Source organism: Rhipicephalus microplus, chromosome 2, assembly GCF_043290135.1.
Source record: "Rhipicephalus microplus isolate Deutch F79 chromosome 2, USDA_Rmic, whole genome shotgun sequence".
Taxonomy (NCBI): domain Eukaryota; kingdom Metazoa; phylum Arthropoda; class Arachnida; order Ixodida; family Ixodidae; genus Rhipicephalus; species Rhipicephalus microplus.
In genome coordinates, this window is record NC_134701.1 from 259,110,378 (window position 1) to 259,130,023 (window position 19,646).

General features: G+C 46.2%; 2 protein-coding genes across 4 annotated transcripts in view; both read left to right on the top strand.

Moving 5' to 3' along the window:
* The window catches only part of LOC142776505 (structural maintenance of chromosomes protein 3-like), a 62,598-nt gene extending 45,128 nt beyond the window's left edge, over positions 1–17,470 (top strand). Inside the window, exons 9-12 of one of the 2 annotated variants that reach the window (XM_075880308.1) lie at positions 3,762–3,842; positions 6,840–7,126; positions 8,815–8,959; positions 17,192–17,469. In XM_075880308.1, coding sequence (XP_075736423.1) covers positions 3,762–3,842; positions 6,840–7,126; positions 8,815–8,959; positions 17,192–17,320 — 642 coding nt within the window. In that variant the 3' untranslated portion in view covers positions 17,321–17,469. Of the gene's footprint in view, positions 1–3,761; positions 3,843–6,839; positions 7,127–8,814; positions 8,960–17,191 lie in introns of both variants that reach the window. The other variant, XM_075880301.1, reaches the window with a different exon arrangement.
* Positions 17,471–18,109: 639 nt separating this feature from the next.
* Positions 18,110–19,646, top strand: part of LOC119169252 (structural maintenance of chromosomes protein 3) — a 44,447-nt gene continuing 42,910 nt past the window's right edge. For both annotated transcript variants that reach the window (XR_012887582.1, XM_037420366.2), the window contains exon 1: positions 18,110–18,277. Coding sequence is in view for 1 of the 2 variants with exons in the window: in XM_037420366.2 (XP_037276263.2) it covers positions 18,219–18,277 (59 nt within the window). In the remaining variant the exon portion in view is untranslated. The remainder of the gene's footprint in view (positions 18,278–19,646) is intronic.

The following is a 19,646-nucleotide window of genomic DNA, read 5'->3' on the forward strand; positions in this document are numbered from 1 at the left end:
AAGCCTTCCTAGAGCTACGCAATCGACTGCAGACAGCTCCAGTGCTGGCACATTTCGACGACACTGTCGACACCGAGATCCACACAGACGCCAGCAACGTAGGAATTGGAGCCATTCTAGTTCAATGGCAGAACGGCGCAGAGCGTGTGATCGCTTACGCGAGCCGCAGTCTCACAAAAGCAGAGGCTAATTACTCTACCACCGAAAAAGAATGCCTAGCAGTCGTTTGGGCCATTAGCAAGTTTCAACCCTACCTATACGGCCGGCCAATTCGAGCGGTCAGTGACCACCATTCGCTCTGTTGGCTTGCCAATCTACGAGATCCATCAGGCCGCCTCGCCCGCTGGAGCCTCGGCCTTCAAGGGTACGACATAACGGTCGAGTATATTTTTTGTGGGGTGAACTAAACAGCCTGCTTGCGGCTGCACACTGACCCATCGACATCCTAGATGCCATGTTTAATTTATAAAACAGGTGTGCTGAAAAAGTGGTGCTATCTAAGAAATGAAAAGAAAAGGAAAGCATTCTTGCAAAACAATAGCTAAATTTTACCTGCGACTTCCCGAAACTGTTTGAATCTCATAAAAAAAGTAAAGCAGTATTTATTTCAGCAAGGCAAATGAGAAAATTATCTGTTCGCTTAAATAATATTTCTGGCGTGGCAACAGGCATGCATTTCAGTTCTGTAGCTTTCACAGTTAGTGGCAAGAAAAGTTGTCACCAAAATCAGACCGTATATAACTTTTTGTAAAGGTGGGTTCACTGCAGTGAAGACCTGCTATACTGCGAATGCACTTGTTAAAAAAAAGTTGCACTGCCACGTAGCCTCACTTCAATGTTAAATTAATCATTTTTTATTTTAGAAGCTTGTTATGCAAGTTTATATGATGTTAGTAAATTTTAAAACTTAGCATATTTTACCAGTTATCACTTGCACCCTACTGAAATTCAAATTTCGCTACTATGCAAAGTTGCTTCCACTTCACTCTGCACCGAAAAGAGTGACATTTGCACATACCCTGTTTCAACCTTAAAAAATATTGTACAGGTTTGTTGGGTAATGATAAATATGCACATTTCTTTTTAATATGTGATATATAATATTCAAGGTAGTTGACTTAAAAATATTCCACCAATTCCACTTTAAATTCCCTTCCAACCTAAAATTTACGATTCAGACATTCCTGCTATATTCACATTCTGGTCCCAACATACTGGCAGAACAGTGCTCTGACAATACTACATATTTTCATTTTGAATGGCTGCATCCTGCCTCGCTGCAAATCCTGTAATATCCAACCAGTGAGAAAAGATAAAATAAGAAAAAAAATAGAATTGCCGGGAGAGCAAGAAGTAGTGGGATAATTGTCTATGCCAGCGCTAAACGAAAATTTTCAGCCTGTGAGGCAGTTGAAAATGTCCCAAGGTGTGATGTACAAATGCACCTGGAATTTATAGTTCAGTGTTGGATTGGTTCTTTGCATAAATACACTTCATTCTTACAAAATGAGAAAAGCTGTGTGCAGTTTGGCTGAATTTGGCACCTGTAGTATCTCGGGTAAAAAAAAAATGCATGCATTACTGCTGCTGTGTTGCATCAGAGGCACAGACATGCCACAGAGAATTAGTAGTGCGAAAGAAGCAAACACTTACTGAAGGCAAGAAGAATGTGAATAGTGTGATGAGCACTGATGACTAAGAGCAGCGGAATCGGGGCTCTGGGTGCGAGGAGCTAGCTGGAAGAAGCAGAGGAAGACGAAGTACAGAATAAGAACAGCTGGCCCAGGATCGGGTGTTGTCTCTTGTTTTCTTCACTACAATGGCGCAGTCGACGAAGAGGAAGTCTTACGTCCCGGCTTCATCATCCAGGACAGCCACGATAAGCGCCGCTTGAGGACAGCGTCAAGGCCTCCTCGGCAGCTGTTCACCTGCCGCCACTGCCACTACCGTTCGGGGACGGTGTCAAGGCCTCCTCGGCAGCTGCAGTACACGTTGCCGGTATCATTTCACAAGGGACGCCGTCCACGCGTTCTTGGCTATGGATTCTGCCGTCAGCGCAAGCCGACAAGTGAACCCTCTGCGGGAAGCCACCGGTACGTGTCTTCAGGGTTCGTCGGCAGTGCGGGCTCCTCCATCCAGGAACACCGGTCACGCTTCTTTGGCGATGGAGTCAACATCCCGGCCGCCGCTTCAGCTGCCCATCGGACCATCAGTGGACGGAGTCCATGCCTCCTCTGTGGTACCAGGGCATCACCCAATGGACACTATGCTACCACTTTGCGACCGTAATACGCATGGGCTCCTGTCCTTTGGGAATGCTGTTCAAGCTTCCCACGGCTTGCATTCCCTGTCCGGTACTCTTCCAACATACGAGCCGCCAAGAAACGCTGTTCATGCTTCCTTGGACGTGCATGTCACCGCCGTGAGTACTACTAGAACCACGCACTTCACGGACGCGAACCAAAGCGGTTCAGAAGCCTCGTGCGACAGTGCCGTGGAACTGCGGCGTACCATCGCGCTACACCGCACCGAGACTAACAAACTGACAGCATTGATTGCCGAGCGAGCTCCTACAATGTCGCCAGCATTGTGCGACATTAACGCAGTGTTGGATGTAGCTGCCTCATACGACCTTGAGGCAAGCACACCGGAGCAACGCAGGGAGCTTCGGTCTTCTCTCATCGAGCTCTCACACCAGCTCGACTGCTTCGCGTCGGTGATCTCTGCGTTGCCACCTGCCACCTCACAATCACCAGCTGTCTGCGAACTACCGGAATTCCACGGGGTCCGGAACGACGCCGACAGCTGGGTGGCAACCGTCAACGCGATAGCAATGCGCGAGGCCTGAACAGAATCTCAGAAATGGACCGTGGCTGTAGACCGTCTTCGGGAAGGTGCAGTGGCGTGGCACCGATATGAAGGCTTCAAGCAGCAGTCCTGGGTGGAGTGGAGCTCCAAGCTCATAGCTGCCTTCGGCTGGACACTCTCCGATCTCCCTTCCACCAGCTGGCCCAAGATCGGGTGTTGTCTCTTGTTCTCTTCATTGCAATAGTTACAAAAACAATGCAGTGTCCCTTTCTCTTTCTATTTTTGCATATGACACAGAAGAAAGAACAAATAGAAAAAATAGATATATAATTTAAAAAAGAACAGCATGCAATAAGTTGAGTTTGAATTCATAGTCTTAACGCTGTGCCTTCAGTGCAGTTAGCCAATAGCAAAGCTGTAATATTGCAGTCGTAATCCTTTCAAAACACCAGTTCTCTACTGTTTTTTCATAGCTTCAACTGAGGAGCGTTCTTTCTAAGCTAAATTCAGGACAGCAACTAACTCGAATAAGGCTCTATTGGCACATACATACTCTCTGCATTCCTCTAAAACAGTAATAATAAATTACTCATTATTATTGACAATTTATTATTACTGTTTTTCAGGAAAGGTGATGTATGTGCCAATAGAGTTTTGTTTGAGCTAGTTCCGGTTCTGGATTTAACCTATTTTGAAAGAAAAAAAAAAGCTTCTCAAGTGCTCTTGGCCTCTCTCATAACTTCTTCAGAAACCTCTCACTATTCTTGAATTATATATTTTAGTGGAAGATATTCAATGTTATAGGTTTTCATTTGTGCAAACATGAAGTCATTGAACAGAACAAGGGTGCTATGAAGTTATTACATAGGAGCAATTCTCATGTACCCCTTTATAGCTTAGAAGCGTTCAGTGATGTGGTAACCTGAAGCTTAATGTCTCATCCATGTCTCCAGATTGAATCCACCATTGGGGAAATGGAGCCTGAACACAACCTTGCCAAGAAAAATTTTGTGCACATCTGTGATGCCCTTGAGGTGAGAGTTTGAAGGAAAGTAAGTTGAGCAAAACGTGCCTCTTCATTCAAATACTGTAAAATGCCGAGCAAGAGCCCCCTCACTTTTTTGGGAGATCTAAAATGAGTGCCAAAGACTAAGCGAGCGCACCCCTCTCAAATCTGGTCCAATTAATTATCCTTCACCGTGGGGGTGGGGAGGGTGGCACTTGCCCGGCATTTTATTTACGGCATGTGTCATCACTTCATTCATGCATAAAGCATTCATTTAATGTTTGTAGGGTCTCGAGAAATGTAGCATGCTCACAGAACGCACGGACACAGTCACACCATTGAGCAACCTATGAGTGTACATTTATTAATCTGCCCTTGCATCATAAGGAGCTCGCTAGCCGAATCTAATACACCACTAGTGACACGCTAAATAACCAATGCAATGACAATACAGCACGCAAACAACATAACGCAAGGTACTGCAAATGTGGCATTGCCGGCGCTCGTCTCACCATGAGGGATCCACGGGAAACGAACCGCAGCATTGTCCCCACAAACCCACCGCAGGAGACTGCCATCCACACATGTTGTCAAAAGCCCAAAAAGACCTACTCCTGTTTCCTGTGTGCCGGCCTAACCTATCTACCCCCAGGTGGCGCTGCTGGTCCCACTGCGCTGACTTTACGGCACACGAGCACAACGCCACGGCCCACTTGGCAGCTGTTAAGGCTAACTATGGCTCCATGAGATGCACAGTCACCATGAGGCAAAAACGACTTTACAGGGGGTGGAAGCACCCTTCACACACTGTAGTGCTTATCAAGAATCGCAAAGCACACTTGAACATGATCTCCTTACAGTTTATTTCAATGAGTGTACTTAAAATAATGCATGCAGTTGTCACACCACCACAGTGAAATCTTGTCAATACGATTTTGATTAGTGTGTTTCTCAGCATAAGTTTTTAGAGGCGAAGCTGCTTAAAGTCGAGACTTCTCCATTGACGTTGTTATAGTGTACTAGAATATGCTGGGAAGTGGGTCCAGGAGAGGGCGCGCTCCGTGCGGCCGCTTGAAGCAGCAAGTGCGTGGTGGCGCTGTGGTGCCATGGGCTGTAAGCAAGTCCGGTAGGTACGGTGCGGCAGTAGAGATGGGCAATTAGAAGCCACGGATGTGGCTGTTTTGCATAGGGAAATAGCGACATAAGGGTTAAAGAGAAGCACAAACTTTCCACTTTTCATTCCAAAATTACTGCAGCACAGTATATATGCAAAGGCATGCGTGGAAAGCAAGGCACATATCGAACAGATAATGCTTAGTGCAATGCAATACATAGGTATAGACATGCGCGAAAAGAAAGGCCCACATCAATCGGATAACGCCTTAATGAAAACTTGTGATCCGAGAACGTGCTCTCTGTCTACGAAAGGAACAGATAAGTGCCACTAATGCATAATGAACCTTGTGCTTTTATGCGAAAAGCTTCCAACAGTTATCCAAGCAGGGGGGGGGGGGTAGTGTGTCTGCTTTTCACCAGAATCCGAACTTTTTAGTCTGGCCAACGTACGTCTTGCCACAGAATAGCGGGAATTCGTTGACAACACCGGTGGCACATTTTGTGTACGAGTTAGTGTGCTTCTTGCCGCAGCCACTTTTTTTGTTCTCATCATTTAGTATACGTGGGCAAAGCTAACATAGCTTCCATGTCGTGTTGCAGCCTTCTTTAAGTTGTGTAAAACACAGTGCGTATACAGTACAACCTCAGGTCAGCATTCCTCGCTCTTGCTCCACCCCAGTACTGTGGTGTTCACGCTTGAGCTCCTGGAGGAGCAACTCAGCGACGGCGTTAAAAAGTACACGAGGGAAACCAGCCAATGTCAACTGACCCCATTGGTTTTGAAAACCCTTCTGGGTGCGCGGGAGCGTAAGCTGTCACTAAAAGGTAAAGATGGGGCCCATTTTCCAGCGCACTGTAATTCACACAAGTGTGGGCCGCATCTGAATAAATTTTAGGTTCTAGGGAGAAGCAGGGACACCACTGCTCAAACTGTTCGAAGCTTTTGACATAAGAGCACAAGGTTTATTATGCATTAGTGACAGTTATTTATCCCTTTCACAGGCAGAGAGCACGTTCTTGGACCGCAGCTTGTGATTAAGATGTTCGATATGGAACCATGTAAAAATTAAAGTAGTTCCGCAGTTTTTCTTCAATATTTTGTATGGGATATTGCTGCAAGACCAATCTGCTGTTGTCTGTTGACCACCCAAAAATATTAGTAACATTTGCTGCGTAAGCTAATGATAGTTTATCATGGTACACGCATTAGAACACGTATGACTACTGAACTAAATATGGGCACATCAGCATCACGATCGAAGCATCTGAAGAGTACACAGTCCCATTCTCGAGACGCGTTGTTGTAGGCAGGACGATTTCGCAAGCCGCTACCACATCCGCATAAGCCGAATTAGCCAGGAAATTCTAGTTAGCAGTAGCAACTACTTACGGGGCATGCACCAGAATACAGAGCGACGATTCCATGCTGCGTTGCAGCACGCGCCACCAGTTTCGTACTGCCCATGCTCTGCTAGCGCTATCTCATGCCATCAACGTGACAAGCGTCACTCGCGGTTGTTCTCTTAACCCACTATCCAGTATATTCTCATACACTTTAGCCGTCTTCAACCACATGCAAGGTACCTACTATACGTTATGACACTGACAATGACGCTGATGACGACGATGATTATGGACAACTACAGGCTTGTACAGTATATGACGTAGAGATGCAGCCTTTTGTCATTGTGTTGCCATTGTGTAGCTACCAGAGCGGCCGTTGTGGTGAAAGAAGAGGGAAAGCGTTTGAAGCGTGCGACAAGTCCCTGTAACTCCATTCGTACTACTTGATGGATTCTTTTGCGGCAGTCAGTTCATGAGACAATGAACTCCATGGTCAGTTAATGATTATCTAAAACGTAGCAAGGCCCTTTTAATCCATGCTTCTCACCGTGCTCGACATTTTCAGGCAAAGAAGCATGATCTCAGGTGCTGCAAGGAAGATGCTCAGAGTCGACTGTACAGGCTGGAGGACCTCAAGGAAGAACTGGGCAGTGCTGACGCAGGCATAGTCCGGGAGAACCTGCAAGGGAAGCAGCTCAGAGAGGAGATTAGCGCCATCGTGAGTTTGCAGCACGAGCTGGCACAGCGCCTGAGCACCAGCGAGCGCAAGGTGAAAGACACGACCTCGCAGCTTGCTGACACCATGAACGCATTGCACAACCTTAAGAGGAAAGAGCAGGACCTGGTAACCAGGTACACACTATATTTCGAGAGAGGTTCAGTCCTCCACGTGTACGTGTGTGTGTGTACGAGCACATTGCATGCATGCTTATGGGCCTTGGTAGTTTCACAGGTAAGATGCTCACCGTTAGGATCAAGGATGTGAGTTTGATTCCCGATCACAGTGCACACATATCGATGGGAACTAAATGCAAAAACACTTGAGGGCTTACATTTAGGCACACTTCGGAAGACCTGCGGCAGTCGGACGGATTTATTCTTGAGTCCACTACCACATCATGATGCATAATCGTATCGCAATTTTCTCATGTAAAACCCGAGAAGCTTTTTGTATGTGCTATATGCATACAAACTGCCTAAATTTTAAGGAGTCAGGAAAACTGCCTTTGATGCATTTAATAGCTGCACGTTTTTCTGGCTCCTTTTGCTCTTCCAACTAGTGTACTGATGCCATGCAGATATTTTATTTGTACCACATAGTTCGGACTTGAGGGTGTTAGAGTGCAATACGCAGTCCTCACTCTCACACTTATGCCATGACCACGCCATGACCACCCACTAATGATAAATGCAATGGCTGTGCACGAACATTGGGTTTATCAAAATTCATTCTTTTCAGGCTCAATAAATCAGTGGAATGAACATGAAATGAGCCTGAGACATGCAAATTACGTGTGATTCAGCTTTTGTGAGGAACTATATTGCCATATGCAGTTACTGTCATACAAGAATATTTCCATACTTTTCAAGTGTAGTGTTCTTCAATGCAGTAGCTTTAAAGAGCTCATTTTGCTGAAATTTCAGTGTCGACGTCAGTGTCGTTAGTTGTCATCAAAAGATAGGGAAAGATGCAAATAATATGAGTGATAAAAACCTTTGGCATGAGTGAAAATTGAACGCAGGACTTCTGCGCGGCACCAGGTGTTCTAACAGATCTATGCCAGTTGAAACTGGTTAAAAAAAGACACTATATATATGTCATGTAGTGGGACAAGTCACCTTAAGACATGTAACATTGCTTGGCAGAAGCGCAGAATTGTGCCAGGTGTCAAAACATGTGAATTGCACAGTGAGAGTGTTCAAAAAAGTGGTGAAGCATCAACAAAGTGGGCAGCTGCACAGGTTTCTATGTTGCCTTGTAGACGCATCGTGGGCCCTTCACTGACTTGCATAGCGAATAATTATGACATAGTGGTGACTGCGCAACTGTACTTGCAATAGGCATTCTAGGATAGTTTAAAACGGCCACAGATGTTTGCTTCCTTGTGGCACGCTTAAGACATTCACTGAGAATCGAAGCCAGGCTAGCGATAGAGAAGGTGATGCAACCGATTGCAACTCTTGAAAGCAGCTCAAGTGACCTCCATAGTGTGTGGGTGTGGGAGTGGAAGTTATGAGCCTTTCATGTCTGTAAGTATATGTGAACTGAAGCCAACTGGCATCCAGCCTGTCTTGTGTCTTCCTTGGCGATTTTGACCAATTTGTAATACCAGAGACCATTTCACTTTCAGCAATATACGTTGATACTTCGTATGTATGACCATACGACTGTCCCATTTAGAGTCATCAGCTTCTATATTTGCTGCTGATATATACCTATGAAATGAGTTTCTGTTCAAATTGGTTTAATGTCAGTTCAACGTCCTTGCACCAACTGCTCGAGCTGATGTAATTTTCATTTCTCATTTTGTATGCGCTAGGATGGCAAAATTGGATGAAGAGAAGAAGTCCATCATGCAGCGTGTACTCCACAGCCACTGCTTTCCCACAACCCAGGAACGTAATGTCTGGATTGAAAGCGAGCTTCGCAAGATTGAATCTGCTGTGCAAGAAATTGAGCAACAGGCAAGTGTCATCGCATTTTGTCACTGTATCACTGCATTCCGTCAGTAGTTCATCACACATGCAAAGTATGAATGCGGTACTTGTCATGGGTAAATCATAGTCCACTGCTTATCGTGTTTTGCGAAATGTTCTTTAACAGTAAAGCGGTTAAGTTAAGCCATAATCCTACTGAAAGGGTATGCCCATGTGTCACAGTAATTGGGCAAATCTCGCTACTTGCCGCTGGTGCACTAAAGATAAAGACGGCAAAAGTTAGCCCGGCAAAAGGCTGCGGAGCCACAGCAGCGAGGCGAAGACCTGGAGTACGGACAAGAAAGTGCTAGGGTACCGTAAAGGGAATAGCGGCCGCGAGAAGACCATGAAGCGATGGGAGGCCATGTCAGTGACAGCGTGGCTGTAGATCTATGGGGTGTGCGAATGCTTGGTTTCAGCAGGAGTTTCAGTCTCTGTAGTTTTGGACGTTCGTGTCATACCTGTGACTGTCTGTGGTTCGACTTGGACCTCTCTGCACTGAGATTCAGCATGGAAACCGCCTAGCATCAAGTCCGGCAGAAACAACCCTCGTGCCTTCGCTAAAACCTAGAAACAGCTTAAAAGAAACCATATTATTCTTGAAAATCGTCCAGTTTCCCTGTATCAAGGTTCGCGTGTAGGCTTGTGTGAATAGTAAATTTTAGGTTCAAAGGGACTAGGGATTTGGTTCGAGTAATTTCGAATCGAATAGCATATATCACGTAATATACAGAAAAATGAGCGTGCTTTTTATGACCCCACCACCTGCACAACATTTTTTTTTTAAATTCAAACAAATTATGTGTAAATGTCATTCTTTTTGGTTCAAAGGAAGCGAAAGCAACTTGTAATTAGTAGCAGGATTTGACTTTCTGTAGAATGCAAGTGATAACTGGTAAAATATGTTGCATTTTGAAATTCACCATACTTAGAGCACACAAGTTATCACAAAAAGGTATTAAACTTTAAAAATCATAAATTGATGCTAAGGAAATATGTTCATTTAACCTTGCTGTAGAACTTTGCGACCGTGCGGGTTTATTAGTTTTTTTTGGAAAGGTGTATTCACGGTATAGCATCTCTTCACTGCAACAAAACCACCTTTACAAGGTGTTGCATGCAGATTTATAAACATCTATTTGTTCATTTCAAGTACTTCAAATTTCCAATAGTTTAAATTCAAATTGAAGTGAATTTGAATATATGAGTATTATTTCAAATATTCAAAGTGCTCCAATATTCACACAAACCTATTTGCACAGCTTAGTGCAAGCAATCGCGTTTTTTTCGACAGCAAATTCTGTTAATATTGTTGCATGTATCTGCAAGAAAAACGAAGACCAGTGAACTGGCTGGCTGTCCTAAGCAGGGCTAGAATGAAGAGGAAGACGCTGGGGGCATCAACCTGTTGGCCGCTCCTGCGCTCACCTTCACGACCTAATAAATACCCCTTCAGTCGTAGAAGTCTTGGTCTCCTCTGCACATAACAATATTGTGCAATTGTCTTCAGAATCCTATGATTCGTTATGTGTCATAATCTGTGGGGAGCTCAATACCTCTTCATCATATTGTCACAGGTAATGGGTATGAGCCATCAACTGTAGGTGAATCCTTGGGAAGTGAAGAAAGAAGAGGGCTTTTGCAACCTGGTCTGAGGGCAAGCAAGACGTCGTTTCGTCGCTGTCTGTAATTACGTTCGTGGCACTGGTGGAGGTGCTGGGTACATGCGCCTCGGCTGCAGATTTTCAGCCGACACACCGAGCTACTTGGAGACAGCTACAGCTCCCACGGCAAGAAGCAGTCGCCGCCTGCGAGGACTATCTCCCGAGTACGGTCCCCTCTCTCAAGACGAGATGGCAACTTCAACTAACAACCAGGCGAGTCAAACCAACGACGCCTATTCTTTTCTCCCGCATGTTTTTCATGCGCCACAAACACCACGCTCATTCCATGGAGACATTTATGAAGATGTTGACGACTGGCTTGACCACTTCAATCGAGTTGCCAACATCAACGAATGGGATGAAGCTCGCAAGCTGCGGAGAGTTTACTTTGCGTTAGAAGACTCTGCCAAAACGTGGTACGAGAATCACGAGGGTTCCTTTGCGACGTGGCATGAGTTCAGCCGACAGTTTCGTGATGCGTACCGCAGCACTGAAAGGAAAGAGAGAGCGGAGCAGGCAATCTCGTCTCGGAACCAACGACCCAACGAGAGAGTTTCGATGTTTGTCGAGGACATGCTTCGACTCTTCAAGCGTGCTGACCCTGCAATGTCTGAGGAAAAGAAGGTGCGGCATTTAATGCGTGGGGTAAAAGAGCAGCTCTTCGCCGGACTCGTGCGCAATCCACCGACGACTGTGGCAGAGTTCATAAATGAGGCAACCACAATGGAACGTACTCTCCAGTATAGGTCGTCACAGTATGAACGCCACGACGTGACCCCTGCTGCATGCTTTATCGGGGCTGACAGCGAGAGGCATGCCCTCGCTGAGTTCATAAGAAGCGTCGTGCGGGACGAGCTGCGCCAACTCCAAGCAGCGGGACCCCAACCACCCGTAAGCGATCTCACAGACTTAATCCGAAATGAGATCCGACAGGTGGTCACCCCACTCGCGCCAACAAGGCCTGAGGCCCCTGTGCTGACTTATGCGGCGGCTCTGCGATCTCCTGCACCACATGGCCCTGATCCCACCATGGGGAGAATGGATCAGGCTAGCCATCGATTCCAGGGCACCTATTCGACTCCGCCACCCGCCTCAAGGTTTCCGAGTACACCAACTTATCGTCCGTCTGGATCGCGGCAGAACGCCACAAAGGCCAGCGTGTGGCGTACGTCCGATAACCGTCCACTCTGCTACCACTGTGGCGAAGCGGGTCACGTCTACCGTAACTGCCAGTACCGCCAACTTGGTCTCCGTGGCTTTCACCCTGATGCTCGGTGCCCGCGTTACGGTGAGCGTCCTCGCGACATCGAAGCGTACCTTACGGGCCAGCAAGCTCCTCGCCTTGGTCAACGCCCCCAATCACGATCACCATCACCTCGCCGCCCCACGTCACCTAGCATTCCCTCGTCATCTTATGCTCCTTTCAGAGGCCGGTCACCGAGTCCCCACAGGGAAAACTAGAAACCGCGGCTCCTGGGGGTGAAGCCGCGTCCCAACGAACTGTCAAAGAGCCTCCTTCGACGCAAAGACCCGACGAAGACCGTTCTGACTTTCCAGTCGTTTCCGAAAGTCATAAGACTGTTTCCGCCGACATCACCGTACACGTCGATAATCACGTCGTCACTGCCCTCGTCGACACCGGCGCCGATTATTCGGTTATGAGCAGCGCCCTAGCATCCCAACTGAGGAAGGTAACTACCCCTTGGCAAGGACCGCCGTTGCGCATGGCAGGGGGCCACCTCGTCACGCCGACTGGAATGTGCACAGCCCGTGTTCGAGTCCATGCTTCGACGTTCATAGGGTCTTTCCTCGTGTTACCTGTGTGCTCCCGTCCACTCATTCTGGGGCTGGACTTTCTTCGCGAACACGGTGCAATTATTGACCTACGAGACTTGCAGGTGTCGTTCGCGGACCCGTTTCATCCTGAACCGGAAAACGCCCGCTCATCGAAGGCTGCCCTACGTATATCCTCCGAATCTGTTACTCTGCCTCCCCGCAGCAGCCTTTTTATCAACATTGAATGTGACCAAGACGTCCCCGATGCTGTAATTGCAGAAGGAAATTTGTCCCTACTTTTCGCACAACAAATCTGCGTTGCCCGAGGTATTGTTCAGCCCAGTAGAAAGCAGGCTTGCCTATTGGTCACGAATTTCAGCGAGGAGTATCGCCATCTTACCAAACACACTGCGATCGCATACCCTGAGGATATTGCCGACGTCCCTGGTCCCTCAACATTATCTGCTCTTTCGTCGTGCGACGATTCCGCCATGACATTTGCAAGCACTCTCGACATAAACCAGGGTCTACCGTCTGCACAACGGGAACGTCTTTTGAAGCTACTCGGATCATTTCGGGACTGCTTCGCTACGACTTCGAAAGTTAACCAAACACCGCTTGCCAAGCATCGTATCATCACCGAGCCTACCGAGAGACCCATTCGACAGCATGCCTACAGAGTCTCGCAAAAAGAACAAGACGTTATACGCCAACAGGTCCAGCAGATGCTCAAGGACGATGTCATCCAGCCATCGACCAGTCCCTGGGCGTCCCCTGTTGTGTTAGTAAAGAAAAAAGATGGTACTCTGCGATTTTGCGTTGACTACCGAAAGTTGAATAAGATCACGAAGAAAGACGTGTATCCTTTACCACGAATAGACGACTCGCTGGACCGCATTCGCAATGCTCGTTACTTTTCTTCTATGGATCTACGCAGCGGCTATTGGCAAATATCTGTTGATGAGCGCGACCGCGAAAAGACCGCCTTCATTACTCCTGACGGACTTTACGAGTTCAAGGTCCTTCCCTTCGGCTTATGCTCGGCACCAGCTACTTTTCAAAGAATGATGGACACGGTTCTTTCTGGGCTAAAATGGCAATCGTGTCTTGTCTACCTTGACGATGTGGTCGTCTTCTCGGACACGTTTGAGCAGCACGTCCAGCGCTTACAGGCAGTTCTTCAGGCGATTCAAACAGCTGGACTTTCTCTCAAACCTGAGAAATGCCACTTTGCATTCGAGGAACTGAAATTTCTTGGTCACGTCGTCAGCCACGCCGGTATACATCCAGACCCTGAAAAAACGAAAGCTGTTGCCGCATTTCCTGTCCCAACGAACAAGCGCGACCTCCGCCGATTTCTGGGACTCTGCGCATATTACAGACGCTTCGTCAAAGGCTTTTCTAAAATCGCTGAACCGCTAAATGAACTTACGAAAGACGGCGTACCGTTTGTTTGGGGTCATGATCAGCATCACGCCTTTGACACGCTACGAAACCATCTCCAAGCCCCACCTGTACTCGGTCACTTTGACGATAACGCTGCCATAGAGCTACACACGGATGCCAGCAACGTCGGACTTGGAGCTGTGCTGGTTCAATGGCAAAATGGCGTAGAGCGCGTGATTGCCTATGCAAGTCGAACACTATCATCTGCAGAGAAAAACTACTCTGCAACAGAAAAGGAATGCTTAGCCGTTGTTTGGGCTATAACAAAGTTTCGCCCTTATTTATACGGTCGACCATTCAGGGTAGTTAGCGACCACCATTCTTTATGCTGGCTCGCCAACCTCAAAGACCCTTCCGGTCGTCTAGCACGCTGGAGCCTTCGGCTGCAAGAATTTGACGTTACAGTCGTTCACAAGTCAGGACGCAAACACACTGATGCTGACTGTCTCTCACGTGCACCAATTAGAAGTATGAACGCGGACGTTGAAGAGGACGATACATTCCTTTCCTCTGTGTCAGCAACCGACTTGGCTCAACAACAACGCGACGACATGGAGCTAAGCCCGCTGATTGACTACCTCGAAGGCCGAAAACGCAGCCTTCCTCGAAACTTCGCACGTTCGCTGGCCTCGTTCTGCATCAGGGATGGAGTCCTCTATAAGAAAAATTTCGACCATACCCAGGCTACTTACCTACTGGTTGCGCCGACCTCGCTTCGGGACGATATTTTACATGCTTGTCACGACGAACCATCATCCGGACACCTTGGCTACACGCGCACATTGGAAAGAATTCGCCGCTCATACTACTGGCCCCGCCTCGCGAAGACAGTCAAGCAGTACGTCCGCACATGCCGCGACTGTCAACGCCGTAAGACTCCACCTGTCCGACCAGCAGGACTACTACAGCCTATCGCCACGCCGAAGACACCATTCCATCAAATTGGCATTGACTTGCTCGGCTCATTTCCCACCTCTTCGTCTGGAAACCGGTGGATTGTGGTTGCCACCGATTATTTAACGCGTTACAGTGAAACAAAGGCCCTGCCCAAAGCTACCGCAGCCGAAATCGCACAGTTTTTTGTCACCAGCGTCGTACTTCGTCACGGAGCACCAGCTGTAATAATTACTGATCGTGGTACAGCTTTCACCGCAGAGATGCTTCAAGAAGTGCTGAGACTAAGTGGTACAGAACATTGGAAAACCACGGGTTATCACCCCCAAACAAATGGACTCACTGAACGGTTGAACAAGACCATTGCAGATATGCTATCTATGTATGTGGCCGTTGATCACAAGAACTGGGATGATATACTCCCTTACGTAACTTTTGCTTACAATACAGCAGTCCAAGAGAGTACAGGTTTCACCCCATTTCGCTTAGTTCATGGTCGAGAGGTCACCACAATGCTCGACGCAATGCTCCTTCCCAACAACTTGAGCATGTTCAACACGGACGCTGCATTGTTCGCTCAACGCGCCGAGGAGGCCCGTCAACTCGCCCGATGCCGTATTCAGGCTCGCCAAACTGCCGACGCACGCCGCTACAACCTTACACACCGAGAGGTTACCTTCAAACCAGGCGATGAAGTTTGGGTGTGGACTCCCATCCGACAGCGTGGTCACTCTGAGAAGTTGCTTCGGCGCTACTTCGGCCCTTACAAAGTTCTGCGCCGACTCAGTGACGTTACGTATGAAGTTCTCCCTGAAAGCGCCCCAAGACGTTCCCGTCGGTTTCCACAAAGTGATGTGGTGCACGTGTCAAGACTCAAGCCATATTTCTCGCGTCATACATCGAACGTCGACTAACTTATCATGCAATGACTATTTTTTGTCACTTTGGTTTTTTTTTCTATTGCCTTGTGTACTTACTCCTTTCTTTATTGAGTACTTCTATGACGCCAGCCCATTTTTTCCCCCTTACGACGGAGTTGTTGGGTTCCATGGTAGCATCTTTTCTTTCTAATTTTTTTTTCTCAACGCTCATTACCAGCATCGAGCCGATGCTTTTCGAGGAGAGGGAGTAATGTCACAGGTAATGGGTATGAGCCATCAACTGTAGGTGAATCCTTGGGAAGTGAAGAAAGAAGAGGGCTTTTGCGTCCTGGTCTGAGGGCAAGCAAGACGTCGTTTCGTCGCTGTCTGTAATTACGTTCGTGGCAATATATTAGGAGCATAAGAGGTTCAAAGTTATGGCAGGTAACATTGCTGGCAATGCATATTCGTGCAGTAATATTGTACAGTAATATCTGTACTTCTGGTTACTATTCTATGCCACAAGTTTTGATACTACTAGACTAATTGCACATGAGTGCAAATAAAACAGGAATTGCAATTAAGTAAATAGGCATCAAGAGCTGTTCAACACTTAGGCCACAAAATATGCAATGAATGGACGTTACAGTGGTTAATCAACTACAGATTATTGTGACTGTAAGTGAACATTTCATCACTTTATAGTAAGTAGAACCTCATTGATACGTTTTCGAAAAGAATGCAGTACATAAATGTACAATCTCGGCAAACATATGATTCGAATCCAATGAAAACTGGGGCTGCGCAGCCCATATCTAAGTGCAAGGTCAAAAAACATTTATTTCTCAAAACATCATAGAGGGGCTCTTCGATTTTCGAAATTTGAGAGCTCTGCGATCGCCAGCGATGCCGGCGAGCCTCTTGAGTTGAGTAGTCCAGGTAGAGGTGAGAAGGAGGGTATAATATAATTGTCTGTAGGGACATTGGTACATGGTGTGTCACTAAATTCGGGGTGCGAATGATGTGATGATGCTCTAGCCTAAACGCCGACTAAACTTGAAAAAAAACATTTTAGGGTCCCTTTAAAGACAAGACGATTATGTAGGTTTGGGCCTCACAATGTATATCAATTTCTTGCTAATACACTCATTGCAACAGACCTCGATAGATGAGGATATGTTGGTCTGCTTTGAAGGATGTAGTGTAGGCCTCAAATTAAGGTCTTGCAACAGACCTCAATATAAATCCTAAGTGGGCCTCCATCATCGCAAAACTGTTCACGTCATCTGCTGCAATATTTTGCTCACTATAGTTCTTCAGGACTTGGACATCACCCAAGGCGTGCATCACATTCAGACATCAGAATCAGTCTTGTGTTTTCATCTCGACCTTCTTTATTTTGCGTCAATAATTGAGTTGGTCTATAAATGTTTCATTAATTACACATTTTCGAGCTGAGAGTACAGACTGCTTCACCTTCTTTTGTATGATGCATTTATGAGTGGACGTTTCATTGTCTTGTCCTCCCTGATTGTGTATCCTTGTTGACGACCTTCTCTTGGGATGTCATGTATCCACAGTGTGAACAGCTTGAGTCGGAGCTTCAAGCTAGCAGTGCTGAGAGGGATCGCTGCATATCTGAGAAAGAGGCAAGCTTTGCATGTGACTTTTTGCTAGCAGTCATCTCTGCTTGTTCATGGCCTGGCTGAGCAATGTCCTATGACTGCATGTTCTTTGCATGTCTTTGTTTTTTTCAACTTGCAATGCAGCCATTTTTGTTCTTGTCACTTTTCAATGGCTACAGAGAATCTTTCAGTGACCGACCATAGCAGATGTGCCTTGGCATGAAATCCTATCCTGGTGGCGTGGCGGATTTCAAGCTTCACGCAACGCCACACTGCATGAGAAAGCTGTTTATGTATGTGGGCAAAAATATGTGCTTTTTTTGTTTGTGTGAATAAAGCAAGTAGAACAAACAAAGCACGTCGTATCAGCTAATGATTTTAGTTAGAGAAAGCGTAAAAAACAAATGTAACACATTTATGGAAAGACCTCATAACAATGCCTCATAACAATATTGTGGTTCTGGCACATGAAACAATAGCATTTATTTGCCTTACTTTGCTTCATGGAAAACAAGGAAATTATTTATTAGTAGAGAGAAAAGCTCAACTTAGCATAAACCATTTGCTTGCCATGCAGGCAAAAAAAACAAAAACAATTCAGAGGTCAACCATAAAACAAGAGTAGAAAATAAGCTCTTAAAGTATAATGCAAAAAAAAACATTGCGAAATGATTTCTACAGATAAAGAAAAGAAAACAATGGAAAACGTGAATGTAAAAAGTGAGTGTCATTACAAATTGCTATCTAAACACACATTAATAGGAAGCTAACAGCCCTGGCTGAGCAAGTTTAAAATGAAATCATTGGTATTTTAAGACTGTTCAGAGCATGCTGTCCCGTCTGTTCCATAACACTGTTTGTTGTGGTGAAAAACCACCCCACTGTTTAAGCTGTGCCACTGTCTGATGTTCGGCTGGTTTTGTGCTGCGGCGAGTAGCAGGTACAAGCAGAGCTGGCTTCCTTGCGACAGCGGGATGGAAGCATGAAGGCTGAACTTGTCAAGCTGCAGAAGCAGAGCTATGCAGCCATCGACAAACACATGTAAGGCCATCGCATACCAACAACATTTTCCCATGCTTCTTTGCACTGCTGCCACTGCCCGCAACATAGTTACTGGTCCGTTCCCAAGAATCTGTTTGCATATTATCCCAGCTGCATTTTACAGCGAAAGCTGTTATGAGGTCGCGACACGGGTCATGCGCTGCACCAAAGTTGTCCGCCCCCGCTGCCAGTGTCCGTAATCAGTATCGCACGAAGTAAGAAAAAAATTCAATAAATAAAAAAAAACATAGAGGATACAATGGGATTCGAACCCGGGTCCCCTGCATGTCAGGTCAGTATTGTAGCACTGAGCCACGCCGGTGCTTGGAACTCATTCCCGAACTGGCCTTAGGCAGGCTTGATGTCAGGAAAGGAATCCCATTAATATGAGTAATAAAGCGTTTTAGAACATTGAAGGAACAATCAGGCATCGCACAATGTGATTTGCATAATGAGTTTGTCGTCCAATGCTCTAACCCATTACAAAAGCTTGTTTTTGATCACCTATTAACTGTGATGCATATGCACTTTAGGCATATTTCTTCATCGTCGTCAGTCACTGCATATAAAAATTTCACAAAATTCCTAGCAAGTGTGTAGCGGATACCATGCTTCTCCAAAGAATGAAGAGGAATAGCATAGTGAAAGGCGGCCTCCTACACAAAAAATATGATTGTTTATGGCGTAATGGGTTCCCAGCAAGTGTGCTTGTACCAGCTACTGAAAGAGTGTTTAGAAAAGGCTCTGAAAGGCCGCTCTTCCAGCTTTCGTTGTGACTGTGCTGCCCCTTCTATGCAGGCCTGTTTTTTTTTTTTTTTTTTTTTTTTATGAAGCCGAAATGTAAATATGTCTTGTAGGACTTATGTCTAGAATCACGATAAAAAGCACCATGTGTTAATTAACGTGTTAGTTAACATTACAACCCTTCGTGCATCGCCTCCAAGCTTTGGAACCGACGCCTGCACGTAGGCTAAGTGTACACTGTTTGCTGTACACTGTGATCATCTGCACTTGCTCTCTCTTGTTATTGTTTCCTTTCCCTTGCACAGATAAGCCAGCCAAACATCAAGCTCCTGCAGCTGTCCTTCCTGCTTCTTTCACATTAGTGTTATTCTTTCTCAGTACATTAATGATAAAGTCTCATAAATTATTAATAATTATTGTACAATGCAAAGGCAGCTGGTGATCCACGGCAATCAGTGTTGTAGAATGTTTTCATTTTTGTCACACTTTGTGTCTTTTATGTGTGCTGTGTGCCGTTCTAGTGTTTGTAGCGGCTCTACTAGAATCATTGCACCATTTGTTCATAAGCTGATTCCAGGAATGCGAGTTCTGTGAACAGAAAACCATTTAAATGCTGCATCATACA